The sequence below is a fragment of the Aythya fuligula genome, chromosome 5, assembly GCF_009819795.1.
Source record: "Aythya fuligula isolate bAytFul2 chromosome 5, bAytFul2.pri, whole genome shotgun sequence".
NCBI classification, from domain to species: Eukaryota; Metazoa; Chordata; class Aves; order Anseriformes; family Anatidae; genus Aythya; species Aythya fuligula.
The window spans coordinates 60,770,379-60,796,630 of NC_045563.1; the positions used below are offsets into that span (position 1 = coordinate 60,770,379).

Sequence of the window (26,252 nt, forward strand, 5' to 3'; positions counted from 1 at the left end):
TAACACGCATGTTTTTAAGAAAAATAAGAGAAGAAATAAAGCAAGTGCTTTCATGGAAAGTATTTTACCAACTCTTATGATATCTCTTACGATATTCTGTAATTGCTTCCTTTTAAAATTTGAGTTTTTTTCTTTCTCTGTATGAACTGAGGAAAATACCTCAGTTAAAAAGCAGTAGGATATAAAACCTATAGCAAACATCAGAATAAAACTCTAAATATGATCATCTTTTTTTTTTTTTTTTTTTTTTTTTTTTTTTTTTCCCCCCAGGGATGAGAGGTCTGAAATTTTGGCATGGGAGAAACACAGAAACATCTTTTTAAACTAATGATGATATCACAAAAAAAGGACAAATTATAATGTTCTATTGATAATTGATGGTTATTTCTTGATTCTTCTATTATCAGGCCAGAACTCATAAAAGTAATAAGTGCCTGTTATTGTTAAAAGTAAATTGTTATTATATAACAAGTATTTTAACACTGCCTATTGCAACTTAGAGCTCCTTAATTTTGTCTCTTTCATAGAAAGATATAATTAGTAAATAAATTAGCTTTTCTACTGAAATGTTACTTCAAAAACATTTACGAGCTGTGTTGTCTTTCCACGGAGGCTTGCACGGTGAAAATGTGTTGCAATTAAAACCTGATCTTTGATCTTCTAGTAGCTACAGTTTGGTATGCTTTCAACTGGTTTTCCTTTTTTGTTTGTTTGTTCATTTGTTTTTTCAAGGGAAGATGCTAATGTGATTTTTTTTTTTTCAGCTGAAATTATTTGAATTCTAAAATGTGACTGGCTTTTTCTTCCTTGAACTTTTCTCTGAATCTTTAACTCCTCCTTTTATGATTTCTTCGAATGCTTCTCTCTCTGAGTCTTTTTAGACTCCTCTGAGGTGGTAGGCACTGTTATGTGCTGTATTGATGCTCTCTGTTGCCATTCTTCATCTGGCTTTCTCCTTTTATTGTTACTTGTGTGAATCCTTCTAATGAGACTGCTGACCTGAGAATTTGAGCCAAAATTTGGCCTTAATCTACCCATAATTCGACAGATGTGTTAGGCTGAATTCTGCCTTCATGTACACCCAGGTGTTGATTCTTAAATGACTGGAGTGGTAAAAGTGCAAATGTCATCAAAATTTGGAAAGTTATTAGTTGGTAAATCATTTGGTAAATTGATCTTCTTTTCGTGCAAATGGCAGGGTTTCTAACAAGCTAAAGTGCGTGGCAATGCCCAACAAATACAGGTGAGAGCCAAGGTGCTCAGCACTGCAGGGTAATATATGGTCTTACAATGTAGGCTATTTGAAAAATTCATTGTAGGAATAGAGTTGCACTTGTCACATTTTTGATAATTTGCTAAACTGGGTTTAAATGATTCCAATGATTTTTTTTTTTTTTTCCAAGGCTTTGTTGACGAGTCTACCAATGAAAATAAATGCATGATGTTTAATAGATATTGTATGATTACTAACTGGGAAGAGAAAATAAGTATTCAGTTGTGTGTAAAGTTTTCTCGCTGACTGTTAATAAATCTGAATTAAGGTTCCTAAAGTCATAATCATGGCATCAGCCGTAAAAATTCCCATCTTAAAAATCAGCTTTTGAAATTTATCTGGAAGGTTACGTGTAGACCGTGTATAGGTATTTAGACTACAGAGTCAATTAGTTTAATTTGGAAACTAAAAAAAGCCTTTAGATTTATTGAAGAATCTGCTATGCTCAATATTCGATTTTCTAGTGGAATCGGGGTCTGATTGTATGAAACTTACTACAGCTAATTTTCTACTTTCTCCTAAGTATAATGACTTCAGTGACAGTTTTGCCTAGAGAAGGCCTCCCATACTGGGACAAAGATTGAAAATGTATTCTGAACTTCAGATTATGAAAGCAGATCTTCTAATCATTGCATGTTGTTTATAGTATACCAAGAAAATTTCTGATACTGTGAGCATCCAATATGTAGAATGCTTTTATGAATTCCATGGAGACATTATATGAATAACTTTTGCATTGACATGGGTATAAAAATGGGTTTCAGATGTCACTGTGTGCCAAATTTCCAGAAAAAGCTTCTAAATCTTCATGTATAATTTCGAGTGTACAATCATCCTCAAATGAAAAAGACAGAATTTGTATATACATTGGCAATCTATGCATGTAAATTGGCAGTTAGCATGCATAAATCCTGAACAAAGTTTTTCTTTCAATTAGACCCTTGTTAAATCCATAGTAACTCCATTAACCTCAGTGGAATTACTTTAGATTTAAAATGCTGTTAAATGAGAACTCTGTTTGGCTACAAGTTCATTTCTCTTTGAAACTATGGTCCAACTAGAACAAGGAGAAGTTTTAAAATGAAGGTGGCACCTCTTTCCCTGATGTGTAAGAATATAGTTGATGTTCCTTTTTTTTTTTTTTTGAATAGATTCATCCTGCATGGAAAAGCTACTTTCTAAAGACTGGAAGGAGAAGATGGAAAAATTAAACACAAGTGATCTCCTTGGAGAAATTAAAGGTATCGCACTAGATCAAATGTTAAATGTTTGCACTTTTTTTTAAGAAGGGGAATGACTATTTTTTTAAGTTCAGAAAAATAATAGAAATAACAGTCATAACTAGAGGTTGATTTCATGTTTTTTAATGTTTATCTTTGAGATGGCAGATATGTTTGCCAAATAAATAGGTTATATCACTGTCAGTTATAGACAGTATCATGAATGACAATATCATGTATATCATGAAACGCCAGGTTAGTAACATTAGTTCATTGACATTAGCTATATATCTCTGTGACCAGAGGAAGAGGAAGAAACATCTTGAAAACATGGAGTTACTCGTACTTGCTACTGCTTCTTCTCAATTGCATAAATATACATAGAAATTGCTTTCAGGTTATAAAAGGGGCCTCATTGTGTAATTACTCTTCTGAATTTTGTACTCACAATTGGGAAAAAATGTATTTTTCATATTCATGTTATTTCTGTGGAGAAAGAAGCCCCGTGAGGAAATTCTGGACTCACTGAAATCAGTGGGAATTTTATTGCTTATATAGACAGGACATTCCAGTATTTCCAAGATTTGTTGGACCAGCAGTCTAGTACAAGTGGAGCTCTCTTGGCAATTAAAGACTGTAGAAATCTTTAAAGTGATTTTTTTTTTTTTCTTAACTCAACCATCAACCTTTCCATGGATTTTCTTATTGAAAAGATATTCATTGTTATTGACTAAGCAACAAATTAAAGGGGAGAGGGTTTTTTGTGCTGTGAGAAGGGCTCATAAGACATTTTTGAAAAGTACACAAGGTACCTAAGTTTAATTTCTCTTCAATGGGATAATTTCATTAAATTGAAACTACAAATAAGTGGAAACAAAGAATTATGTGCTTTGTATTAATAAAGCTTTACTAATGGGGAAAAAAAAGATACTATTTTTATTTTTTTAAATGAAAATGGAAGCTTAGGGTTTTACATTTCCTCTAGGGTGACAGATAGATAGTTCATTTTTTTATTATGCAAACAGATGAAAGATTAGCCCTTTTTATTAAGTAAGTTATAATTGGTTCCTGCAATTGATTCAAAACCAAAATCTGTTGGGTTTGCCTGTTGGACGTCACTTGTAGAAGACCATGTGAATATATTAGACAGGTAAGAAATCCTATAGTAAAGTCAGTGGCAGAAATATGGTATGCAGCTTTACAGAAACATGTTAAAATCGATGGTAATAAACAAAAGGCAACAAAATTTTGTCTGAAATGACATTCTATTTAAAGCTGTATTGTCTCTTAATAGTGTGGAAAGCATTGAATGCTAGTTGGTCCATTAATTGCACAATATAGCTACTTAGTCTCTAAATAGAAACTACTTGAATGCTATTAGAGAATCAAAATTAAAAGAGGTGGGATCTCTAACAATGCAGAATAATATTCTTTATTCTTTTAGATGGCACAAGAAGCTTTTTCATGAGCTTTCAGTTATTAAAAAAAAAAAAGTTCTTTTTTGTTGTTTGTTTGTTTTTTCCCCCTAGGGTTTATGTTATTCCTCTATTTTCCTAGTACATATATTCACTGCAGAGTGAACTTGCTCCTAACCATTTTCTTATCTATGTAAAAACCTTTCTTACTCACGCTTGGAAGGACTTTCAACTCATTCAACTACCTTGTCTGGGGCTGTAGTAAAAATACTTGCCTGATTTAGCTCACCAGAATTGCATGTTGACAATCATTCGGTTAGTTTCCTCAACTAACTTCCTGTCTCTAACCCCTAGAAACCTTTCCTTAGGTGGTTTTAACATCTGCAGTATTCCTCTCCATTACTAGATAACTTCCAGCAAGATTCAGTACTGAATCTTTGCTGATGCACCCGCATTTTTCATGAATAGCCAAAAATACAAACAAGCAGATACAAATGTGGAAGATGAATAATGATTGCTATTTTGTTGTGCTTTACACTTAACAGCATTCAAACTTCTATGCAAAGACATTAGTGTCATTTTACAAAAGAAGCAAAGAAGGTACAGAGCCTGATAGCAAGGCTGTGACGGGTCTGAAGGCAGACTCCACTTCTCTTGGCTCACAAGCCAGCAGCCTAGCCAACGTCTCGAGGTAGTAGCTCCTAGCTGCTAACATCACTGTCAACCAAATAACCTCATATTAACTTGTGGTAGTATTTGTATACCTTAAATGGTCTCAGTAAGAAAAAATATCCTACCAGCTAGACAGTGACAGCATGAAAACCAGATTGCAAGAAGGAAATAAAGTAAAGCAGAGGCACCAGGGAGGTCTTTTAATCTACCAAAGAAATATACATGTATTTTAAAATAAATATTTTCAGTGTTCAGGGTGGTAGCCTTCCAAAGTCACTAAGTTAATTTTCATTGTAGTGAATGAATTTCCAGTTAGATAACTGGCATGCAGAGATCTGAAAGAACTACTTCGGAAAGTGTATCTTTTTTGGGATGTCAAATACTTGCTCCTTACTTTCCATTAGATTCTAAATCAATTTATTTAACTGGCTGATGTTTTTGGCTTTTGTGCGGAATTTCTGTTCGTATTACTGAGAGCCTAACTTAAAGACTTGAAGCAACACAGTTCAAATAAATAAATGAGGTCATTAGGGAAAAAGTCTTGATTATAAGAAAGCGAGGTGTGGTCCTGTGAGGAACTGGTCTTTACACTGACTGTTACTGGGAGTTGTTTATTTTAGCGAGAAGGCGTTGTTCTCATGAAGGATAACCTGAGCACATACTCTTCCTCTGTGTCTGCACAACTGCAGCCCTACCCCTCCAGTGAAAGACTAGCATCTTGGTTGTGGGAAGGCAGTTCACTAAGAATCAGTGCCAGGAAAAAAAAAAAAAAAAAAAAAAAAAAGGATGAAAGCAGGAAAAAAAAAAGTACCACTGACACAAACTGTTTCTATTCATGTTTGGGAAGCACATAGATGAGAAGAAAAGATAATTGGCTGAGAGAGAAAAATAAAAATGGTGTTTTCTTGCTTTACCTTCTATATTTAGAACACAATAGTGTTAATCAAGATATAATTATAAGCTATATCTATTAATACAAACAATAGAAGCCAATACAAAAGTAACAAAGAGTGAATCATTTATTTTTTTTCTAAGTGGGATTGTTCCTGTTCACAATTACTCTTGCATAGTGTGCTTCACTTGTAAAACTGCTTTTTCTGAGTGTCTTTATCAGGATTTCAGTTATTGATAATGGTCCAGATTCTTCCTTGAATTCCAGCCAAACAAGCCATTGACTTCAGGGAGGTTGCATGAAACTCAGAGGAACATTTGGCAGAATGCTTTGTACCCAAATTCCAGTGGTTAAAAAAGTCTGCTTGTTCATTTGATATGTTTATAAATGAAACACATAGGTCAGATTTTCAAAGGTCTGTGGAGCAATGGAGCTGAGTTAAATACCTGCTCACCTGGAAAAAAAACACGCAACAACTCACAACTGCCCATGCAAGTGACTTGATTGCATGCCATTTGCCAGTGTATGCATGCAACTACATTTCTTTAAGGTATTTGTTAGGCTTATGTCCAGCTTTTGCAGTGTTGTTCTTTCAAATAACAATTAGCATCAGGAAATAATTTTCATTCTAGTTTTTGTTATCACGAATTTAAATAAACAAAGTGGTTCAGGGCTCTTTTCTAAATTTCCAGATATTTGGGTGTGCGGAGTTCTCTGCAGAGTCCTCCCCCGCCCTCACTGCATGCATTTCTGTTGCTTAGATATCTAGTTTTATTTCAGCAGCCACAGCTAGGCAGAGTAGCATCATTTATCACTATACAGAGTCTGTTTTAAGTTTTCTGTTTCTGTTCCAAATATAAATCTCTGGAATAGCGTAGTCTTGCATGCATCAGGCAGTTGTCCTACTGAAATAGCCCGCAATGGTCTTTCTCAGCATGCAGGGTCTTTGAAGATCAAATAAGAAAGGTCAGTCTTTAAGTAACTTAAGCAATGATGTTATCGTGAAAGGGTCAGAATTGGTCTAGCAGTCTTACAGGAGAGTGACTCGTGGGTCACCGACTACTGTGTTACAGGTTAGTTCTCTGGCTTCCATTGGTGGTGTTTACAACTGAAACTATCTATATTTATAGGCATTGTGACTCGAATGTCACATGCTGTCTTTGTACAGTATACTCTATTTTGGGAAGGATAGTGATTGATGTCCATAGCTTTGTCCAATATATCCAATACAGAGGTCAGTTTGCATTATGTTTCCCTTGCTTATTCCTTCTCTGTTCACATTTGTTACTTTATTAAAAAGAGCCCCAAACTCCTATTTCATGTGATGTATATACATTTAATGGCTCAATATTTGGATAGGTGGGAGTCAGCGTGTCTGTTTCCTAAGGAAATGTTGCATTGGGTAAACCAAAACTAATTTCACTCACAAATGATACTTGTCGCTGGGATTAGAGCACAAGAGAGATAGAAGGAGATGTTTTCTAGGAGCATTTTGGGTGTGTGCACTAATGACTGAAAGAGAACAGTGAGGCACAACTGCTTGAATCTGGTAATTTAACACTATCCATTTCTGGGGTAGTCTTGGACAGAGTTCTGCATGAGTGAATCCTCAAGAAAGCTATGGTGTCTGATTTGACAGTGAATTAAATTTTTCTTAAAATATGCAAGATTTACAAAACATTTTAAATGCTATTTTTGCTTCCATTTTATAAAATTTATATTCACATATAAGCTTTTGAGTGTTTTTTGGAGCACTGTATCAAACATGAAGACTGTTTTGTAGAAAATATATCTTATGTTTTCCTGTAGCCCTGACCAACAGTGCAGTCTGGATTTGTAGTAATTATTTCTCAGTATAATTGCTGAAATTTCTTTTTCATGAATTCTAAGGGTATGTAACAATCTGCTTTATAAATATGTATAAATAAATATATATGTCTTATATCACAGAGGCACTCAGAGGTTTTTAATTATGTCACTTTGTATGGCTATAGACATTTCAAAGCTCTCCTTTGTGCTCTCTGTTATAAACATATTTTATTTCTTTTGAAGTCTGTGTGATATACATACTAGCAATTAAAAACCCAGCTCAGGCTTTGAGACACAAGGTCTTCTTAATTAAAACTCAAACAAAAGCTACAAGCAAAAGCCCCACTATATGATTAAGGTCTAAAGTGTTATGATACATTAGAATCATTGTTAACTGCTAGGATTTAAAAAATCAATACACAGGAAAAGGGATCAACTGGTTCCAATTAGTGAAACCAATGAAAGTATCCAACAAAACATAACAAAACAACACAACCCAGAGCCCCTACACCCAAATCCTTAAGAAATTGGTCCTGATTAGAAATATACCACAGGCTATAAAGTTTTCTTGTAATGTATTTATTACCATGATCCAATGAAGTAATATGTTTAGCTCTAAGTTTTAGCTCTCTAAATCAGACATATATTTTTGTTTTGCCATTTCTCGGGTCACTGGCGTTTTGTGTAATGTGTTACAAAAGCTACATTTCCAGGCCTAACCTGGTCTTGTAAATTAAGTGGTACCTTGGTATTTGAATGACTGAATATTTCACAAGCTCTTTCAACAGTTAGTGTGTGCATAATATTTAGTCTGATTTATTTGAAGAAGGTAATCAATTAATATATGCATATTATAGATTTATATATATATATAATATATATATATGTAGGTTAAACTTACCCAGAACCATTATATCTATTTATTTGGATTAAGATACTGTTATAATTATTTAGGCCAAACATATGAACTAGCTTAAACTATATGGTCCTACATCGTTTTCACTTTTCTTGCTGTAAATACTTCTTTCCAGATTCTAGATTTAAATAGACTTAGTTTAAGCTTTATACAGAGGGTACTTTTATGGATATGAACAGGACTGCTCACTCTACATAGTGTTATTATTTAAATTAAAAAGGAAAACATTTTTATTGCTGTGGTCCTTTGGTCATGGAGTCATATTTCAGTGGCACCTATCACAATCAAGCCTGCTTCTAGTGTTAAAAATTATTGACTATTATGGTTTCTAGTTCTTAAAACTCGACAACTATAAATTACATTGTAATCAACCTTTCACATAAATCAAGTTATCCATAGTGTTGAATACATTTTATAAATAATATCAAGTAGGATGCATGCAGTATATTTGCAAGCACATGATGAATTTATTACTGCAATCATATATATAATATATATATATTTATCTTATTGGGGTATGTTTCTAAGACTAGCAATTCAAGACTCAATGTATGAACTATATTGCACTATATTGAAGTCAGTGGGGCAGCTCACTTATATGCTGTGTTCTGCGGAACTGTAGCTCAGATATTGTACTAAGAAATAGTATCAGCTATTCATGAGAAAAAGGGGTAGGAAGGATAATGATGCTTATTCTTCTTATTATAAGAATCTGGAAACAGCAAAATATTTACTGGACACATTAAGAAGACTGCTTCCTATAATTTTATCCATTCTTCAGTTGTACAAAGACTGACAAGAAAATTTATGGTTTTTATTTTCAAACACCATTTATTATTATTATTTTACAAAAAAAGGATTGAATATAAACTAAAAATTACAAAAAGGTTTTATTCACTTTTTCTTCAAAAAAATGCCATTTTCTTTTGTCTATTTTTTAATGTGTATATATATATATATTTTTTTTTTTATAAAATCGGTAATTTTTTTCTTTAATGAATCTGGTGTTTGTCACTGTAGTTGAAAGGTCTCTGTGTTGAAGAACCATGTCACACCACTTGTAACTGAAGACATCCTTTTCTGGTACTAGATGTCAATAGCAAATTTCCTTTAGAATCAAGCCCCAGCTTAGTTGCCAATGAAGATACTTCATTTTAGCAATATAAAACTCCAACTGCAGACAAATAAACTCCTTCATATATATTAAAAAAAAAAAAAAAGTAAAAAAAAAAAAAAGTGCATTTGTAGGAGTTTGCAAGGCTAAAAGCAGAGTGGAATCTTTGTTTCTTTTTTCATTGTTTTGGTGGTTTGGGGTTTTTGTTGCTGTAGACCTGGCAAGCCAAATTCTAACAAATTAATGAATGTAAGCATTTATCTAGAATGATACACGGTACTAAAAGGCCTGAAGTTTTCTGATCAGTTTGGATTCTGGTTTAAGCAGTTTTATCACTGTAGGTTTATCGCTTTTTTGTCACAGGAGTTTCATATTTAGGAAATCTGTTATTTAAGTGGTAGATATAAAACAGCATAACATGTTATACTGTTATGTTGTCTCTATAGCTACTGAGCAATCTGGGGAAAGGTGTAAGGAAAGGGCAAGCACAGAGTAATATTTCCTGAATGTACTCTTCCAGTTTCCCATGATCTTTGATTAATTACCACCCCTGATTCAGAGGTGGTACATTTGGGTTTAATGGCCCTTGATAGAATTATCGTCTATGAATACGTCCAATCAGTTTTGAACCTTTTAATTGACAGCTGGAATGTCAGTGGGGATAAGTTCAGCAGTTAGCAATATGCTGTATAAAGCAGTATGTCCATCTTTATGTTTGGACCTTGTAGGTGTCCCCTAGAACTTGTATTACAATGGCCAGGGAACTTTTGTTCCCTGTTCACCTTCTCTGTCATATTCCATTCACTTGTCTCTTCTCGTGGTTAGAAAGTGAAAAATACATTTATTTATCCCTTATGTGACAGCAGTTCTGCACTTTGATCACTCTCACCACTCTTCTCTGCACAAAGTATCCCTATTCTGAGCAACATCAACCTTTGGCACTGAATAATGAGAACCTTCACCTCCGTTGGGTGTATTAAACTCATTTTCTGAACGGGGAGTCTGTCTTGAAGTAGAGTCTTGACATGTGGATGTTGTGTGATAATGAGAGCATCCTGATGGAATCAAAGAGTATCGGATATTTTTTTCTTGACAGAGATAAAAATACCTTACTGGGAACTTCACGAACACTGTGGACCCAGAGGTGGCTCAGAAATGCCATCTATAAAACTTATGGGAAATGGGTTAGGACTAAGTAAAAATAAAGTACGAATACAATTGGAAAACTCACATGCAACTGAGAATAGAAAGAACATGAAGTGCAAATCAACAGAGCCACTGCCTCAAAAGCCTAAGCTCGGCGAGGAATAGAAGGAGAAATACAAAGAAGGTTGTCCTTGCCCTCTCTAAACAAATTGACCCTTTGGAAGAGGTCAACAGTATTTTGTACAGGAGGTCTTGATTTGTCTAACTGTGTCATCTCATTTCTGATCTGACCGATGACATATGACGGTTTTCTGCCAGGGGGCAGATCTAGCCAAACTGTGCTCATTTTCCTTGTTTTCACCTCACCCTGCTGACATTAAGGTGAGTCCAGCCTAGTCAACACCCTCTTGATCTAATTCATGATACCACCCCCCCCCCCTTAAATATTGAGAACAATTCACTATTTCCTTTCTCTCTTTCCCCCTCCATTATTTATTTTAAAGTTAAATTGCTCTCTTTTCATGTTCGTACAACTTTTTTTCAGTTGTGGCATGACTTGCTAAGAGAGTAATTTTCAAACACACTAAAAAGATGAAGCCTCTTCAATTAATATGAATATGGAAATTACAAAGCAAATTAAGATAACTGTATTGAAACAATTTCCATAGGAAATTTGTCTGTACAGAGGAATGAGAAATTGAAATATATTAAGGAAATAATCTGCCCTGATTCCTGTAAATTCATAAATATGAGTATCATAGATATTACACTCTGTGTTAGTAAAATCACTAGATTTATACTCAGACACCTTGATCAGAAATGGTTCTTTATCATTATCTCTCATGCTGAAATCCTGTTATTATATAAATATTTGTTCTTAACCTTTTTTCTTTAAATTACTGGTAGTTTTACCCATATATTCCTAATATTTACCTTGGTATCAATATGAATTAAAGTTTAATACTAGTCACTTGGTCATAACTGTTCTTTAAGAGTTACACAAGATTAAGCTGAGACCTCTTCAAGAGCTGTTTAAAATCTGTTGCCCTGTAGATAGCAGTAATGAGAGGCTAACACACTCATGTCTGGAATGAATCCTCATGTCTATTAAGATTTGTTTGAATAGGTTTCCATCACAACAGGTGCACAATTATTTTATGAGTAAAATATTATCAGCCTTCCAAATTAGCCAGGGCAAAATGCAAGTTGTCTGATTAAATAATCAAACCCAATACTTAAAATGCACTTGATTTCCACAGGAATTTTAAGATGCTAAGTCCCAGTCTATCAGTGTAACTGTGATTGTTTGCAGCATGCAAGTAGCAGCTTGTAGAATATCCTGTTTGGTATGTTTTACATAATTCATCCTACATTATACAAGACAAAACTGCTAAAAACCCCCAACAAAACACAACATATAATAATAGGTTTTACTTTTAGTCAAACAATTTTAATCTACCAATGAAGGTATTATACTGTGGATTAAATCAGAAAAAAAGTGGGCCTTTAATGGAAAATAGTTTGAAAGTGTTCTGCATTCAATTAGGAGGCACATCAGTTTAGAAATACAAAACCCTGTGTTGTTTTTCAAATAATTTGGTTTATGAAGGGGGAGGGAAAAAAGGAAAATCCTCTGAATCTGAAGTGCAGCTTGCAGCATGGAGATCACATATGTCACCACTTATCGAATAGCTCAGTTAAATACAGCAACCCAGAGACCCAAGAAATGGGTAAAATCTGAAACAGTAGGCTCACCATGAATGGAAAACTTAGCAGTTCAGCTGTCAGACACAAATTATATACAGGTAACTTTGTTTTCCTATCTGAATCTGTTTGTCTATCAAGGAATGCTATGAATCAGGAGATGGGATCTCAAATACAAAACCACAAACTCAGAGACAGCATCTGGAGGAGCTCCAAGCCACAAAAATTAGGGAAGAAGCACAGAGGGAACAAAAACTGTGAATGCGTGCATGGATTCTGCCTTCTATATACATTGAATTTAAATAATTGTGTTGATACATCAGTAATAATAATTGCTGATAAAAATTATAGTCCTTATTTTGGGCAGCAATATGTTTTACTAAATGTGAAATTAAATGCAATTTATATTAATTAGAGATAATATGAAAGTATGTAAGTGGTTGACATTTCCGACATTTTTGAACATATCACTATATGTGAAGATACATCTTTTGCATTTGTTTTGACTTGGAAATACTGTAGACTTGGAAATACTGTAGACTGATATATGGTCCCAATATGTTCTGTTGAAATAACAACACAGTTCTAACCTCTAAGATCAGAAAATTATTTAAAAACAAGTTTCACCATACTTTGAAATTTAGTTACGAGATTTTGTTGTCGACGTACCTATTTTCAAGACAAGTTTAGTTCTATCTGGGAGCTGGAATACAGTCTTATGACAGGTACTATAACAAAATCCACTGTTAAAAAGCAGGTGTTGAAGCTGCAGAATTCAGAAGGCAATGTAGTGTATACAGACCTTTTACTTAGGCTTGCAAAACTTAAGATTTTTTTTTTTAAATGTGGGAAAACTTGAAAGACTTCAAGTTTTGATTGGTAACATCAAAGCGATACAATCAGAGGCTTACTGAGGAAGGTAAAGAAAATGAAATGAAAATAACTGTTACGTGGCTTATTTTTTAATTTTTATTTTTTTATTAAGATCCATTAAGAATCATAGAATTCCTTTTAACTTTTAACTGAAAGAAGTTTTCCTGTTCTCTGCTTTACTGTGGTGCCAGGATCCATTTGCCTACGTATTCTCAAGATTCAGCAACAGTAATGGGATGTCTGTGGATTTTCTTTTAGGGGCTCTGGTAAAGTGAGAGATACCACCTCCGGATGCATTTGTAAATTAATTAACCCTTTCTCTATTTTTTGTTTTCTTCACCTCCCAAGGCTTTTTATGGTGTTATTTTGTGTCTCTTAGCCACAGATGAGGGTGCCCACTTCTGAAATTTAATGATTTTTCTAAAAAGAATCAAGTTACATTCAAGATTACTTTTCAAGATAACAGTGATTGACAGAAGGCCTTTGGGTCTCTCTAGATACTCTCAGATAACATACCACACCATCAGACAAATATGAAAACTGGTGCTAAGAGCTGGTTGTGCTTGGGCCATAATAATTCTCAGTTTGTTGACCTGGGAAAATTGTAGTCAGCCTCATAGCTGTAGTCAGTTGACTTCACGGATAGGTGAGTCTCTTCTCTTACATTGCCTATATCTGTTTCCCTCAATGTGTATTGTGCTAACAGGAAGAAAAAGCAGTTCTTTTCTGAATTACGGCTGCAACTTCTAAAAAGGGTATGGTGATAATCAGTGAATCACTGGAGGCAAAATATGGGTGCTAATTACATGTCAGCTTAATCTGCTATAGGAAATTTTCGTTATGACAGCTATGTCTGTGTAAAATGTCTGAATGCTTTAAACACATAGAAATTAATATAAAGTTCAAGTTTGGAAGTGATGGAAAACTGAAGATCTATGTAACTAAAATGAATATTGTTTAACTTATTTTGATGAAATAGTCTTCCTAAAGGAGAAAATATATTCCTTGCAATAGGCACACGCCAACTCTTGCAGCATGATCTGTGAAAAGAAGAATACTCTTTACTGATCAAAGTCAGATCTTGTAGACCAGCTGGCATTGCCAGTGTCAGGGCTGGGAGCACTGCTGCTCTCTGAAAGGGTAAGATTGATAGAGTCGGTTACTGTTATGGTCCTTAATAGCTCTGAGAGCTCTGTGTATGTTATATATAATGTTATATATATATATGTATATATATATGAAATGAAGCTAACATGCCATTTTTCATTGGAGCTCTTAAAGAGTTACTTTTCTGTTATTCATGAACTGCGGATATATGACACTTGTTTATTGTTCTTGACTGACAGACAGAAAATGGTTAAACGATATTGTGAGAATTAGAGGGTTAGCTGGTAAACGAGGTAATGATTTTGCCATGTGTACTTTTACAGGCTTTTCCAGGAGAACTTTTTCTGGTCAGTGTTAGCTATGTTATAGTAGGTGTTTAGAAGTTGAACAGTTGATTGAGCAATTGAGAAAGTCACCCTTCTTAAAGTACATACAGAGAATTAATACCTAAAGCAATACTGAGTACTTGAGTTAGTAGAAAAATATATATATTTGGGAGATAAATTTTGAATAAGTGTGTGTGGGTGTTGCCTTATTAAATGCATTTTCTGTATTGTCTTTAAACATCAAATTCATCCTCTTCTGCTAGCTGGTCTTCTCAGATAGACTTTTGTCAGTATATGTTGAGTCCATGAGATAAACTGAAGGCTTACTGCATGCTTAGCTGATGAGACACAGCATTTAATGTGCACAAGAACAGGAAAAACCCTCATTTTTGCTGTTAAATACCAAGCCAATAATGAAAGAGCTCCAGGAAAGAATTTTAAAATTTGAAAATGAATGCAATCCTTGATACCTTGAAGTTATCAAAGTACTAATGAGCTCTAGGAGGTAATATCTAAATACTTAAGGTCTTTCAGCAGTTTTTCAACAGTACTTCAATTTATGACTATATTTATTTTGATACCCTGGAATTATGACGATAACATAATGTATTGATGGGTATATGTTAGAAGCAGCTGTAAGGGTTCAGTTGAAACCCTTTTTATGCTAAAACTCAAAGTGAGTAACTAGAAATTTTAACTGAAGCATCAGCCTTAAGCCTCAGTATATACATCTTCACACAGATACAGATTCTCTTATCCACTAGCTGATGTAGATCACAAGAGCAAATGAAACTACCTTTATGTTAATAAAAGAAAGTTGATTGATCCATAGGTATGAATTCCCATACAAGGAAAACATTTTAATGAAAAGTAATCAAATACTGTGTCTGAAGGGCTAGAAGTGCTACCCAAGAACTCAGAGAAAAAAGGACAAATATTTTATATAAAGAGGACAAAACAGCCAAACATCCATTTGACTCCAACAGTAGTCATGAATGGACACGCAAGAACAAGAAAAAAAACAGAGGGAGCATATATAATACTTTCACACTAACATTATCCCAGCCTCTGGCTATTTTCAGTTCAAGGGATCACTCTGCTGGGTCTCTTCCCCCTTCCAAATCCTTGTCCTGTCTCCCCTTGAGCTTAAAGAAACTCTTCAAACCCACAGCATCTTTTAGGAAGATATTCCATGGCTCTGGGTCCACTGGGTGAAAATACTCTGAGAACTTTTTCTGGTGACGTTGTATAATTTAGACACATCTATCACCTGAATAAGACATCACCTGAGTAATGGGTAATAGATGCTTAATGTCTTTTTTAAAACACAGCCAGAGACCTATCCATAATAGTAAGACTTAAATCCATTTGAATACCTTTCCCAGAGAAAACTAAGGTCCAAGAAACACGTATTTGTCCAAGAAACTTGGATGTATCCCTGAGATCTTCTCAGATGCTGTCAGTTTTAAATCTTGATGCATATTTAAAATTCAGAGAGCACAAATGACCATAAAAGAAATTGCTTAAGTGAAAAATTATTTTGCAGTCATAATTAGCCTTCATCTTAGTTGACAGTATCTCAGCATCAGAGGTACACTGATGTAACTGCTTAGAAACCTGTCACAAACATTGGTTTGAGTTGCAATGGGTATGTTGCTTGGGACATAAATCTTTTTTTCACTTTTTTTTTTTTTTTTTTAATGGGACACTTAAAAGGAAGATGATTAACTTTCAGACAACTTGAGAGAAGTCTCCATAGAAATGTTTTCTTGCTTCTGTTTTTAGTTTTAGTGCCTTGTTAAGAAGGAAAAATAATCATGGAATTGTGGTCACTGTAGAAATAAAGTAACAAAAATACAACTTGGACAGATTTTTATTGTTGTAAGGAGAGAGCAACAATTAGGGGATCCTGATTTCTTAAATATATCCCAGGACTATTTATAATGCAATGAATTTGAATGCTGTGATAATGGAATTCAGAAACCTCCTGATGTGTTTCCAACATACAGTCAATGCTTCAAGTTTTTTTCTGAATTATCTTTAGATTGTGCCTAAAGTTCAGGCCTTTGAATAGTAAATTACATTAAGGCTTTGGAATAATCAGTATTTATGTTTTCTTTCTGACTTACCCTGCCAGAGTTGTAGAATACGTATATATTTATAGGTATATAAGTGCAATGAAATAACATGATACTGCATTCTGGTTTGGGACTGTGAAGAGTTTCATTACCAGTGATTCTGTAGTGAAGGGTTGTGTTAAATGTTTTGGTTTGTGATCAGCTAGGTATTCAAATAAATTGAATTAAGAAAATTTCCAACTGTACTTTCAGTTGCTTCTAAGAAACATCTGGCTAAACATACTCATGCTTGTGGTTAGAGTATAATTATACCAGAACACTGTTAGAATATGGGTGGAACTTCAGTCTGTAAATGTAGGCCACCTTTTTTGTGCTCTGGTTAATGCGATTTAGGAGGTTTTTTTCTGCAGTTAGAAAACTGGATTGATAATTTGGTAGTGTATTTCATAGGACCACAACAAGCTTTTAATAGAAATCTAATTTGTTCCAGCATGGGTTCATATTTATTTATTTATTTATTTATTTTTCTTGCCTTTTTTTTTTTTTTTTTTTTTTTTTTAATTAAATCGTGAGGGAGCAACAAGCATTGTTTCCTTCTTTGGTTTTTGTTTCTCGTACCCATACGGAGAGACTGTGGTTATTACAAAAGATAAGATAATTCATAATTGTAGCATTAATATGCTCTGCTAAATGGGTATATTTATAATATAAAATAATGGTAAATTTAAAATAATGGTAAATATTTAAAATAATATTCAGATTTACAAGCCTGAAGCTTCCAGTTTTGACCACCTAATACCATTATTAATGAGCATATCAATGGACCTGTTTCAAAGCCCACTGAAATCAGTGTAAATCCTTCAACTGACTTCTGTGGGCACATTCTAGATGTATAAAATGTTGTTGCTTTTCCATACATATCAAAGGCTTTTGACTAAATTGTCTCTTCTCAGATGAAGTAGGAAGTTTCTTCTTTACAGCTTCCATGATAGACAGGGTATGCTAATGTCCTTGTTTTGCAATAAACTTTGCTTCTTCATTACTTATCACCAGAGGCAATAAAAATCTTCAGAGGCAAATATAAGTTTTTCATTGATATACTTGTTTGTATTTGTAAGACATGAAAGATGAACATGTAATTAAGATCAAAATTAAAATTTATATTTAAAGTATATAAATCTTGCAGTACTAATACTCATATTTAGACATTTCTGAGTGGTGTAGCTAATAACTTCTAACTAAAATCTCATGGAAGTAACTTATTTAACAAGATGTAGAAAGTAACTGCAACATCATAAGTCAGAATACATTTCACAGGGGCACATCTTCTCTCGCATGTATATTGGGCATTCTGGATACAGTAGAAAAAATGCATTATGTTACAGGTTATAACTCATAAACCCAAAATAGGTTATAATTTTGTGTATAGGTAGAGAGGCAAGATTACTAAAGTGTTTTGGAGTGGGCTCCTCATAGGTAAATCTATTTACCTTTTTATAAAAATGCTGCAGTGGCATCTATGGAAAGGGTCTTGTCCATTCTTGCACCCACAGAGAAATGGATTAATTCCTGTCCTTGTTGCCATGGACTTCCTAAGACACAGATGCCCAGGTTATATACAAGGCACTACAACATCCTTCTGGAAACTAAATCAGCACCACGAGAGCGTACAGTGATGATTTTTTTTTAAATTTATTTTTTCACCTGATTTGCAGGTGTCCAACTGCAGTAGTACAGAAAAGCTGAATGGACTTCGTCACCTTTTCTTACCGTTACCCCACAAACACGTTCACAGATATTACAGTGCAGAATGCTCCTCACTATTTAAAGAGAAGAATCATGTTATTTCCGAAAACACTGCAACAAAAAGCAGAAAAAATGCTATTAGGATGTTTTTTAATAGCTTGCTGATTAAAATGGGAAACTTAATAAAAACATGTGATTCTTTTTCATCTTCATTATTAATCTGTAGTTGAGACAATGTGAAAAGACTGAAAAAAAACAAGGAAAAACTTCTTTTACATCATGAACATTTTCTATGAAAGACAAATAGCAGCTAAAGAAATCGCAAGTAACTAAGTCCTGTTATGCAGGAAAATTAATGTCATCTAATTCATTTGAGCTATGCTCATCAGATGAGATATTAAACTAACTTCCTCTAAACTCAGCTTCCTTCCAGACATTTTTATGAGTGTACATATACAATTCTCTTTCCAGAATAAGATTATTAGAACAGATATTCAGTTCATCCGTGTGATTGAAGATACAAGTTTTAATTGGAGAGTTCTTTCTTCCAAAAAAGTGCTTTTTTACACTTGCACTGCAACAGGAAGAAATACTAGTTTAAAAAGAATGAAAAATTGTATAGATCACTTGGAATTGTATCATGTTTACATAATAAAAAAATAAGACTCATTTTGAAGAGTAGCATGGTACCCAGAAATCACTTGTTAAACTTAAAATTGAATATGGAAACAAAATGGTTTTTATCCAGCTGTGCTCTGTTATGAAAGAACAATCAATGAAATGGAGCAATTTTAAAATCAGTCCTGAACTCTCCATTTACATTTTTTTCTTCAGCAGACTCCTAATCTTTGCGTGTTCGTTGATAAGATCCTACTTATTCCACGCTGTCATCAGTTGTGACTCTCAACATTGTAATTCCAAAGGAGACACTACCTATGATTATATATAAGCAAAACATAATATCTTCATTTCATATATAAAATAGGAAGGTACAAAAAAGTATCTTTCTCACACCTTTTACAGAAGCATATAATATGAATAACAGAGATGGCTTAGCATTCACATGTCAGACCATCCCTCCCTCCTCATCAAGGCACAGGTGCAAATATTCAACTAGAACTAAAATAGTTTTTCTTATTTTCTGTAAATGAAGGCTAGGTTTTTTTCCATTGATTTCAAATATCAAAAATGATACGTAACTAAATTAAGATACAGTGCTACTGCTAGTGCAGTAGACCTCTGTTCAGTAAATTTTGTGAGTCAGAAGAAGAAAAAAAAAAAAAGAAAAAAAGAATGCACAATCCAGAAAGGATAATAAAATTGTTAAGGGCAAAATGCCATTGTGTTGGAATTCCTCGGAAGCTGAGATACCAAGCAGGGCAGTATTCCTCTGCTTAAGCACCTCCTAATTCTCAGTTTCACATTAAGCTATGAGCTGCTCATGGAGAGAGTCAAGAATTTCATAAGAAAGAGTATTTAGAAATTCTAATACTGTGTACAGTTGTGTATGTCATCCTCAAATGATACTGTCAGGACAAAGTATTCTCAAACCTAAGGGTGCTATGGAAGATATGTATATTTAGAGACTTCCTTACTAACATTTCTACATACAGTGAATTGCGTAGAAACTGAAAAATAATAACATTTTTCCATAATGTTCAGTGATAAGATATTTGGCATTTTTAATTTAACATATATGCTATTCATTTCTAATAACCACAAAAGTCAGCCAAAGCTGATGGAAGGATTCGTGTGATTTGAGTCATGTTCACAGATAAAATAATGGGTAAAGTGAAGCTTGACTTGCTGTGTATGGTTTATATGGACACATTGCATTCACAGGAATGTCTTGATCAGTTTCATATTGTTGAGAATGAAGGGTATTTCTACTGAAATGTATGGAGCTACAAATATTTGTTAAATAATGTGAAAAGACAATTAGTCCCAATGAGTTGCTAGTTCCATTGTAATGAACAGGCACTGCGAACATCATTGGTTTTGAAGTACTTGATTTTTTCTAATATTCAGTGTTTGTGGTCCAGTCTTTAGAAGAAGAAACATTGAATATTTCCATTTCCCTGTGATACTTTCCCTGTTTTCTTTTGTGAGGACTTAAAGCACTATAGGACTATTGAGTTGGGCTAATTGTACAGCCCTTGCAATGAGAAATATTACAGGATTTAACTTTCAGACCTTTTCTATAACTCTCATATGAACTTGAGAAAGACATAACATTCTTTTTGTGCTTAATCTGTGTTCTCCGAAAGTAAAAGGTGAACCAATCTTGTGCTATTTTGACTTAAGATATTAACATCCACAAAAACAAACAAACAAAGAACCAATGGTAAACATGTTTGCACAGAGAAGATTCTTGTCTGAAAAGTTTACTCCTACTGTGCATGATGTCTTTCTGCCATCCTTATTAACACAGTTTCTGGCATAGAACCACAGAATGGTTTGGATTGGAAGGGACCTTAAAGCCCACTCAGTTCCAACCCCCTGCCACAGGCAGGGACAGCTCCCACTGGAGCAGTTTGCTCAAAGCCCCATCCAGCCTGGCCTTGAGCACTTTCAGGGATGGGGCATCCACAGCTTCTCTGGGCAGGCTGTGCCAGTGCTTCACCAACCTCATAGTAAAGAATTTTTTCCTTATATCTAATTTAAACCTACCCTCTTCTAGTTTAAAACTGTTACCCCTTGTCCCTTCGCTGCACTCTGTTTTTCTATAGAAGAGGAAATGTTATACAATTGCATGACTGGGTTAGGTTTTCTGTTTATCAATTCTTTTCACTTCCAATATACCTCCTTTACCTTTTGAATATATATTCACTTAATATCCTATTTCCTTCTGTTCTATGGCCCACAAATACAGTTCGGAATCCTTACTGTTCCTATCCTTAGAGTAACCCTGCTTCCCAAGCTAAGGAAGCTCTGTCAACTGTAGTTAAATGGGAAAAACCTGAAAGTGAAGGTCAGGAATTTTTTTCAACTCTCAAGTCCTGAGTGAGTACCTTAAATAAATAGACTAGCTTTCTTCCTCCCTTGCTTGTAAAGGTTTTTCTTTATAAAGCATTGGAATTGAGAGTTAGAGTCAATAATATTAATAATAATAAAACAAGTTTTGCTCTCTATATAACACCACCATGTTCATTTTATTTTGGAGTGCTATGCCCTGGGCTACAGCCTTCTCAGTTAACAAAATAAAACTATTCATTTTTCTTTTCTCTTTACATCATCTTTTAGTGTTTATATCACTGTACAGATTACTCACAGCCTGTGGCCTCTGCTGTATCATTATATTCTATTTCAGCAAGAACAGGTTGGCTGTGAGTTTTTAGTTGGAATGTATAATATGTATTTCCCTGTTTATATGCACTATTATCACATTTTTCCCCACATAGGGTCTTAACAGATATTATTGAGTATATATGAAGCATTTCTAAAACCACTCAAACACTAAAACATTCATAACTGAATCTCTACTTGCTGCTGAAAAACCCTAGGAATAATTGATTTGAAAAATTGTCTTCCACATGCACATGCATGAATTAACACTTAATATGTACTTTCTGGTGTTCTTTAGAATATAAGATGACAAGTGAAATTGGAGAATCAACCCAAGAAAGTGGCAAAAGTCTTTTTTTTTTTTTTTTTTTTTTTTTTTTTTGAGCAGTTTTAAAATAGGATCGGGTATATGGTTTAGTACCAGAATCTCTAAGCATAGTTAAAGTCCTCCAATGCTTATTTCAGATACAGGTCTTCTTTTTTATGTGTGTGAAAGAAAGAGTGAGAAGTCCAATCGATTTGTTGAAATTCTGCTTTTTCCTTGGGAGCCGTCTTGGAGGAGGGGGAGGCTGAAGTTCTGGCTAACATCACATTCTTTCATGCATTCCTGAAGCGGATTACATTTTAGGACTCTACTGTGGATTTAGCACATCCCTAAAAATGGGGCAAGGCATCATTGTGCTGCTCTGTGAACTGACCAGAAACTGTTCAATCCGGTCCTATACCTAGCAGAGATTATTTTGACAGTTTTGGACCTGTTTGGTAATAACATAAATAGTTTATGCTAATCCGGTTACTGCAGCATTTTCTCTTGAATGTGCTGGTTTAGTTTGGTTAGAGCTGTTGTGAAAAACAGTCAAGCAAAAGAATCTGCACGTATGAGGTATTCGTCAGGAAACACCTGAGAATTGCTACAAAATGATGTCAGAACAAAAAGCCCAGTGAACACATAATAGCAATCAATAAACAAATAAATGAAGGAGGGGTGGGGAAGCACAAAATAAGCACTTGAAGTGCGGTGGATTTGAAACTAGGACAAATCCTGCAGATCATCAGTTAAGCATATTCATCCTCGTCATAAACATGAGATGCTTTGTCATAACTCAAGCCATTTTTTGTTTCTCTGAATCTGACAAACAGATTTTGCTCTATAGCCCATTTTCAGTCCCTCATAACATTAATTCCCGTTATTGTTTGTGGACATAGGGTATTAATTTTTCCTTGCTGAAAGCTTAAAAAACAGACTCGTTTTGCAATGAAAAAGGGGGGTGGATCTCGTACCTCCCCAAGAGAACCTATCCGGTGTGGTTTGCATGCTGGACATGTTTGCTGTGCTGCCTTCTGCGCTGGGATGCTACAAAGCACAATGGGAAGCATTTAGACAACTTTTTATTGACTAAGGACTGGACAGTAGCATATGGGAACATCAACAATTGCTAACTGATCATGAAATAAAGAAATTCCAGTATTCTAATGTTATAAAAAGAAGGGGAAAAAAAAGTCATTCAGAACTTAGTCATATTGGTTCAGCTGTTGTAACCAAAGACTGATAAGATAATAGAGGTCTTTGTGGCTGTTTTCTACTGAAATGCTTTATCTTTATGATGCACTTGGGGCCCTTTAGAGTGGAAAGCTTTTTAAACTGCTATTGGAGTTAGAACTCAAATTAGATGCTATTGCAATGGCAAGGGGGCTCCTTAGTCAGGCAGCCCTCACAAAGTGACTTTTATCTCCGAAGCCCTTCCATTAGATTGTTACTTTCTTCTGTTTTCCCTGTTTATTTTTGTTGACTTTCACTGCCCTATTTTGTGGCATTTAAAAGGTGACCCAATCAAAAAAGGGTAAATGCTAAATGCTGGACAGAGCCTGTGAAGTAGAGACATCACAGCCTATCTGATGTGTGCTGCAGACTGCCGTGTTAGACAGAATGGTTTAACCAGGTTATCTCTGGGCAGCCAAGATCAAATACACTTTCTTTTAAGGCTAGCATTGTGTTTTTGCTTTCTTCTCAAACAATGTCCATTAAAAAACACACACGCGCACACACACACACACAAAAAAAAGCAGGAATTGATTTATAAAGGCTTTTTTTTTTTTTTTTTTTTTTACTTTTTTAAAGCTGAAATTGCTTAACTTGATTCAAAATCATTTTTGATTGTTGGCTGAATTACTTTGGTTGATGATACTTTGGAACTGTAGTTATGTGATTTAAAGCTCTTCTTTGTTTCTGGCAAAGTCTGTGCTTCTCTCTTCTATTACTTTCTTTTGATTTCATAAAAGTCACGCTGTATTCATTCTAAAAACATAACAAGAATAATAGTTTGTGATTTATTAATTTGTTTTTCCTGTAGGTATGTGGGACCAAAGCTAGTTTAGATTCAACACATAAACAAGGATGATATTTTTAATGCTTTACACTCATCACAGAATTCAAGAGAACCGATAATACTTTGCAGCTGTGTGGAGATCCTGTGTAAAGATCCCAAAGCCCTTCAGAAACATCAGCTAACCAGGCATAAAAACCTCTGACTGGTAGTGTTTTACTCTGGGTACATGTCGGGAAAGTAAGGCAAGCACATTCAGGAACCCACAGTAATTTAGTGTCACAGATAATAATCCAACTTCAGCAAGCTTTGGATCAGACCTATAAATTTTTGGCTTATTTATGACTCCATTATTCTGTCTTTTATTCACTTGATAGAATATGTGGTTTTATCTTGTTTTCTTTTGCTGAGTGTCAAAGAGATTAGTTTAAATTATACTATGTAAGTCTAGAAGTGTATTTTTTGTTATTCCTGCTTATTTTTTCCCTTACCAGCAGTTATTACTCTGCTTCTATCTTGTGACAACTTGCCACAAGGACAGTTCCAAATTTAACACTGAAAAGCCTCCTGTGTTTGTTGACATGCAGACTCATTGGTATATCTGAATATAGTCTGAATATACAGTAAGAGGTAATACGAATGTTGCAAGGTGGTAAACCAGGGGCAAATGTAGGAACTATAGTTATATTCTGCGTCTATAGTTACAGGACAGCAGATTTTAAATCTTTGAAACACTTAAAGAAATCTAGGTAGAGAAAATGCAAGGTGATACTTCTGATTTTTATTAAATGCATTTTATTATATGATGCATGATGATCTTCCTATTCCTTTGTGTACCAGAAATAATGTGGTATTATGATCAATTCTATAAGGTAGATCTTTTGTCACAGAGAGAGTTCTTTCTAAATGTAATTTTAGACCACAAGTTGAACTCTTCTTTCTTTTTCAGTAGATTTATAGCTACTTTTTTATTTTCTTAGTCCTGGTTAGATTGACCTATGACCAGAATTTCTCAAAAGTTCTCTTTGATGCCTTAGTTCTGTTCAATCTGACCATTTTATCTCAATTTGTGCTCCAATCTGGAGGGGGGAAAAAAAGGTAAAACAATAAGCACACAACGAAAAATTAACATAGTACTGCAATAAAATTATTTTTTGAACTTTGATAATAAGCAAAAAGTCAGGGATATATATATCTAAAAGACTATCACAAATAAAAAATATTTTAATGAACTTTCATGGCAATAATTGTAATATTTTCATTACCAAAAAAAAAGTCCTTAAACACTATCGACTTCCCACCAACACTTCAAATTTTAAATACTGCTGGTAAAGGGAGTCAATGGATCAAATTCAGTGTATCTGAAGTCACTGAAATAAAGGTCCCTAAGAAAAATGTGTCAATTTTAAAGGTCTTTCCTAACTGAGGACCATTTTGTGATAGAGCCAAAGGTTAATAAAATCAGTAGTGAATGTAGCAATTTTACAGATAAGCTATTCACAACAAGTGTAGTTACTTGAATAAAAAGCTAATTCAGTTCTAAAATGCCACATGCAGTAGCAGTGAATAGCTGCTTTTAGGTGCTTTCTGGAGGAGGATAAAATACAGAATCACAGCACTCTTCTTTTCCAGCATCCCTGGCTGCCTGTAAATTGCTGTGAATGGGACTGTAGGCTGACAGGCTCTATTAAGACAAACTGCCTTTCTCATCGGAGAGATAAAATAAATCAGGTGTTTAGTCAAATTAAAATACTTCAGATGGAGCAGGCCCTGGGGAGCACTGATCCACCTGACAAATCTGAGAGAAACTCAAGACAGATGTGTTTTGGGGATAAGGAAGACCCCATGGAAAAAAAATGCACTGCTGTCTTTGGAGTAGGAGAATAGGATTAGAGCAGAAAAGAGAGCTGTGATATATAATATTTTATGGACACTGGCATATTTACTGTATATTTTTTTTTACTAAGCTTTTTGTTTTATCTGTTTTTATGGCAAATACATTTTACAGAGAGCTGTATTTTTATTTTATTTATAGATATTTTTTAGTCAGCACAAAAAGTTTATTTACTGGTAATGAGTTTAGGAATCTCGTTGCTTGCTGCAGTAAGTGGATGCAAAACAGATGATGATGGCACACAGCTACTGATGACCTCTCTTGGCCCAGCCAGATCAGCTCAATCTGGTCCGCATTCTGAGCAAGTTGGTTTTTATTGGTATTTAAACTGTAAAATAATGGTTGGGATTTTCCACTCTAAAATTAAATTATACCTCCCCCTACACTCCTTGTACAACGACTTTCTGCATCTTACGCTGTTTCTTGTCTTGAGCAGTGTTCGGTTAGGTGTCCTGCAG

The 26,252-nt window shown here is 34.4% G+C and overlaps 1 protein-coding gene across 7 annotated transcripts in view; it reads left to right on the forward strand.

The window, feature by feature from the left end:
• SOX6 (SRY-box transcription factor 6) overlaps nucleotides 1–26,252 on the forward strand; it is a 386,149-nt gene that overhangs the window by 201,560 nt on the left and 158,337 nt on the right. For all 7 annotated transcript variants that reach the window (XM_032188152.1, XM_032188151.1, XM_032188153.1 and 4 more), the window contains one exon: nucleotides 2,425–2,514. In XM_032188152.1, the coding sequence (XP_032044043.1) occupies nucleotides 2,425–2,514 (90 nt within the window). The remainder of the gene's footprint in view (nucleotides 1–2,424; nucleotides 2,515–26,252) is intronic.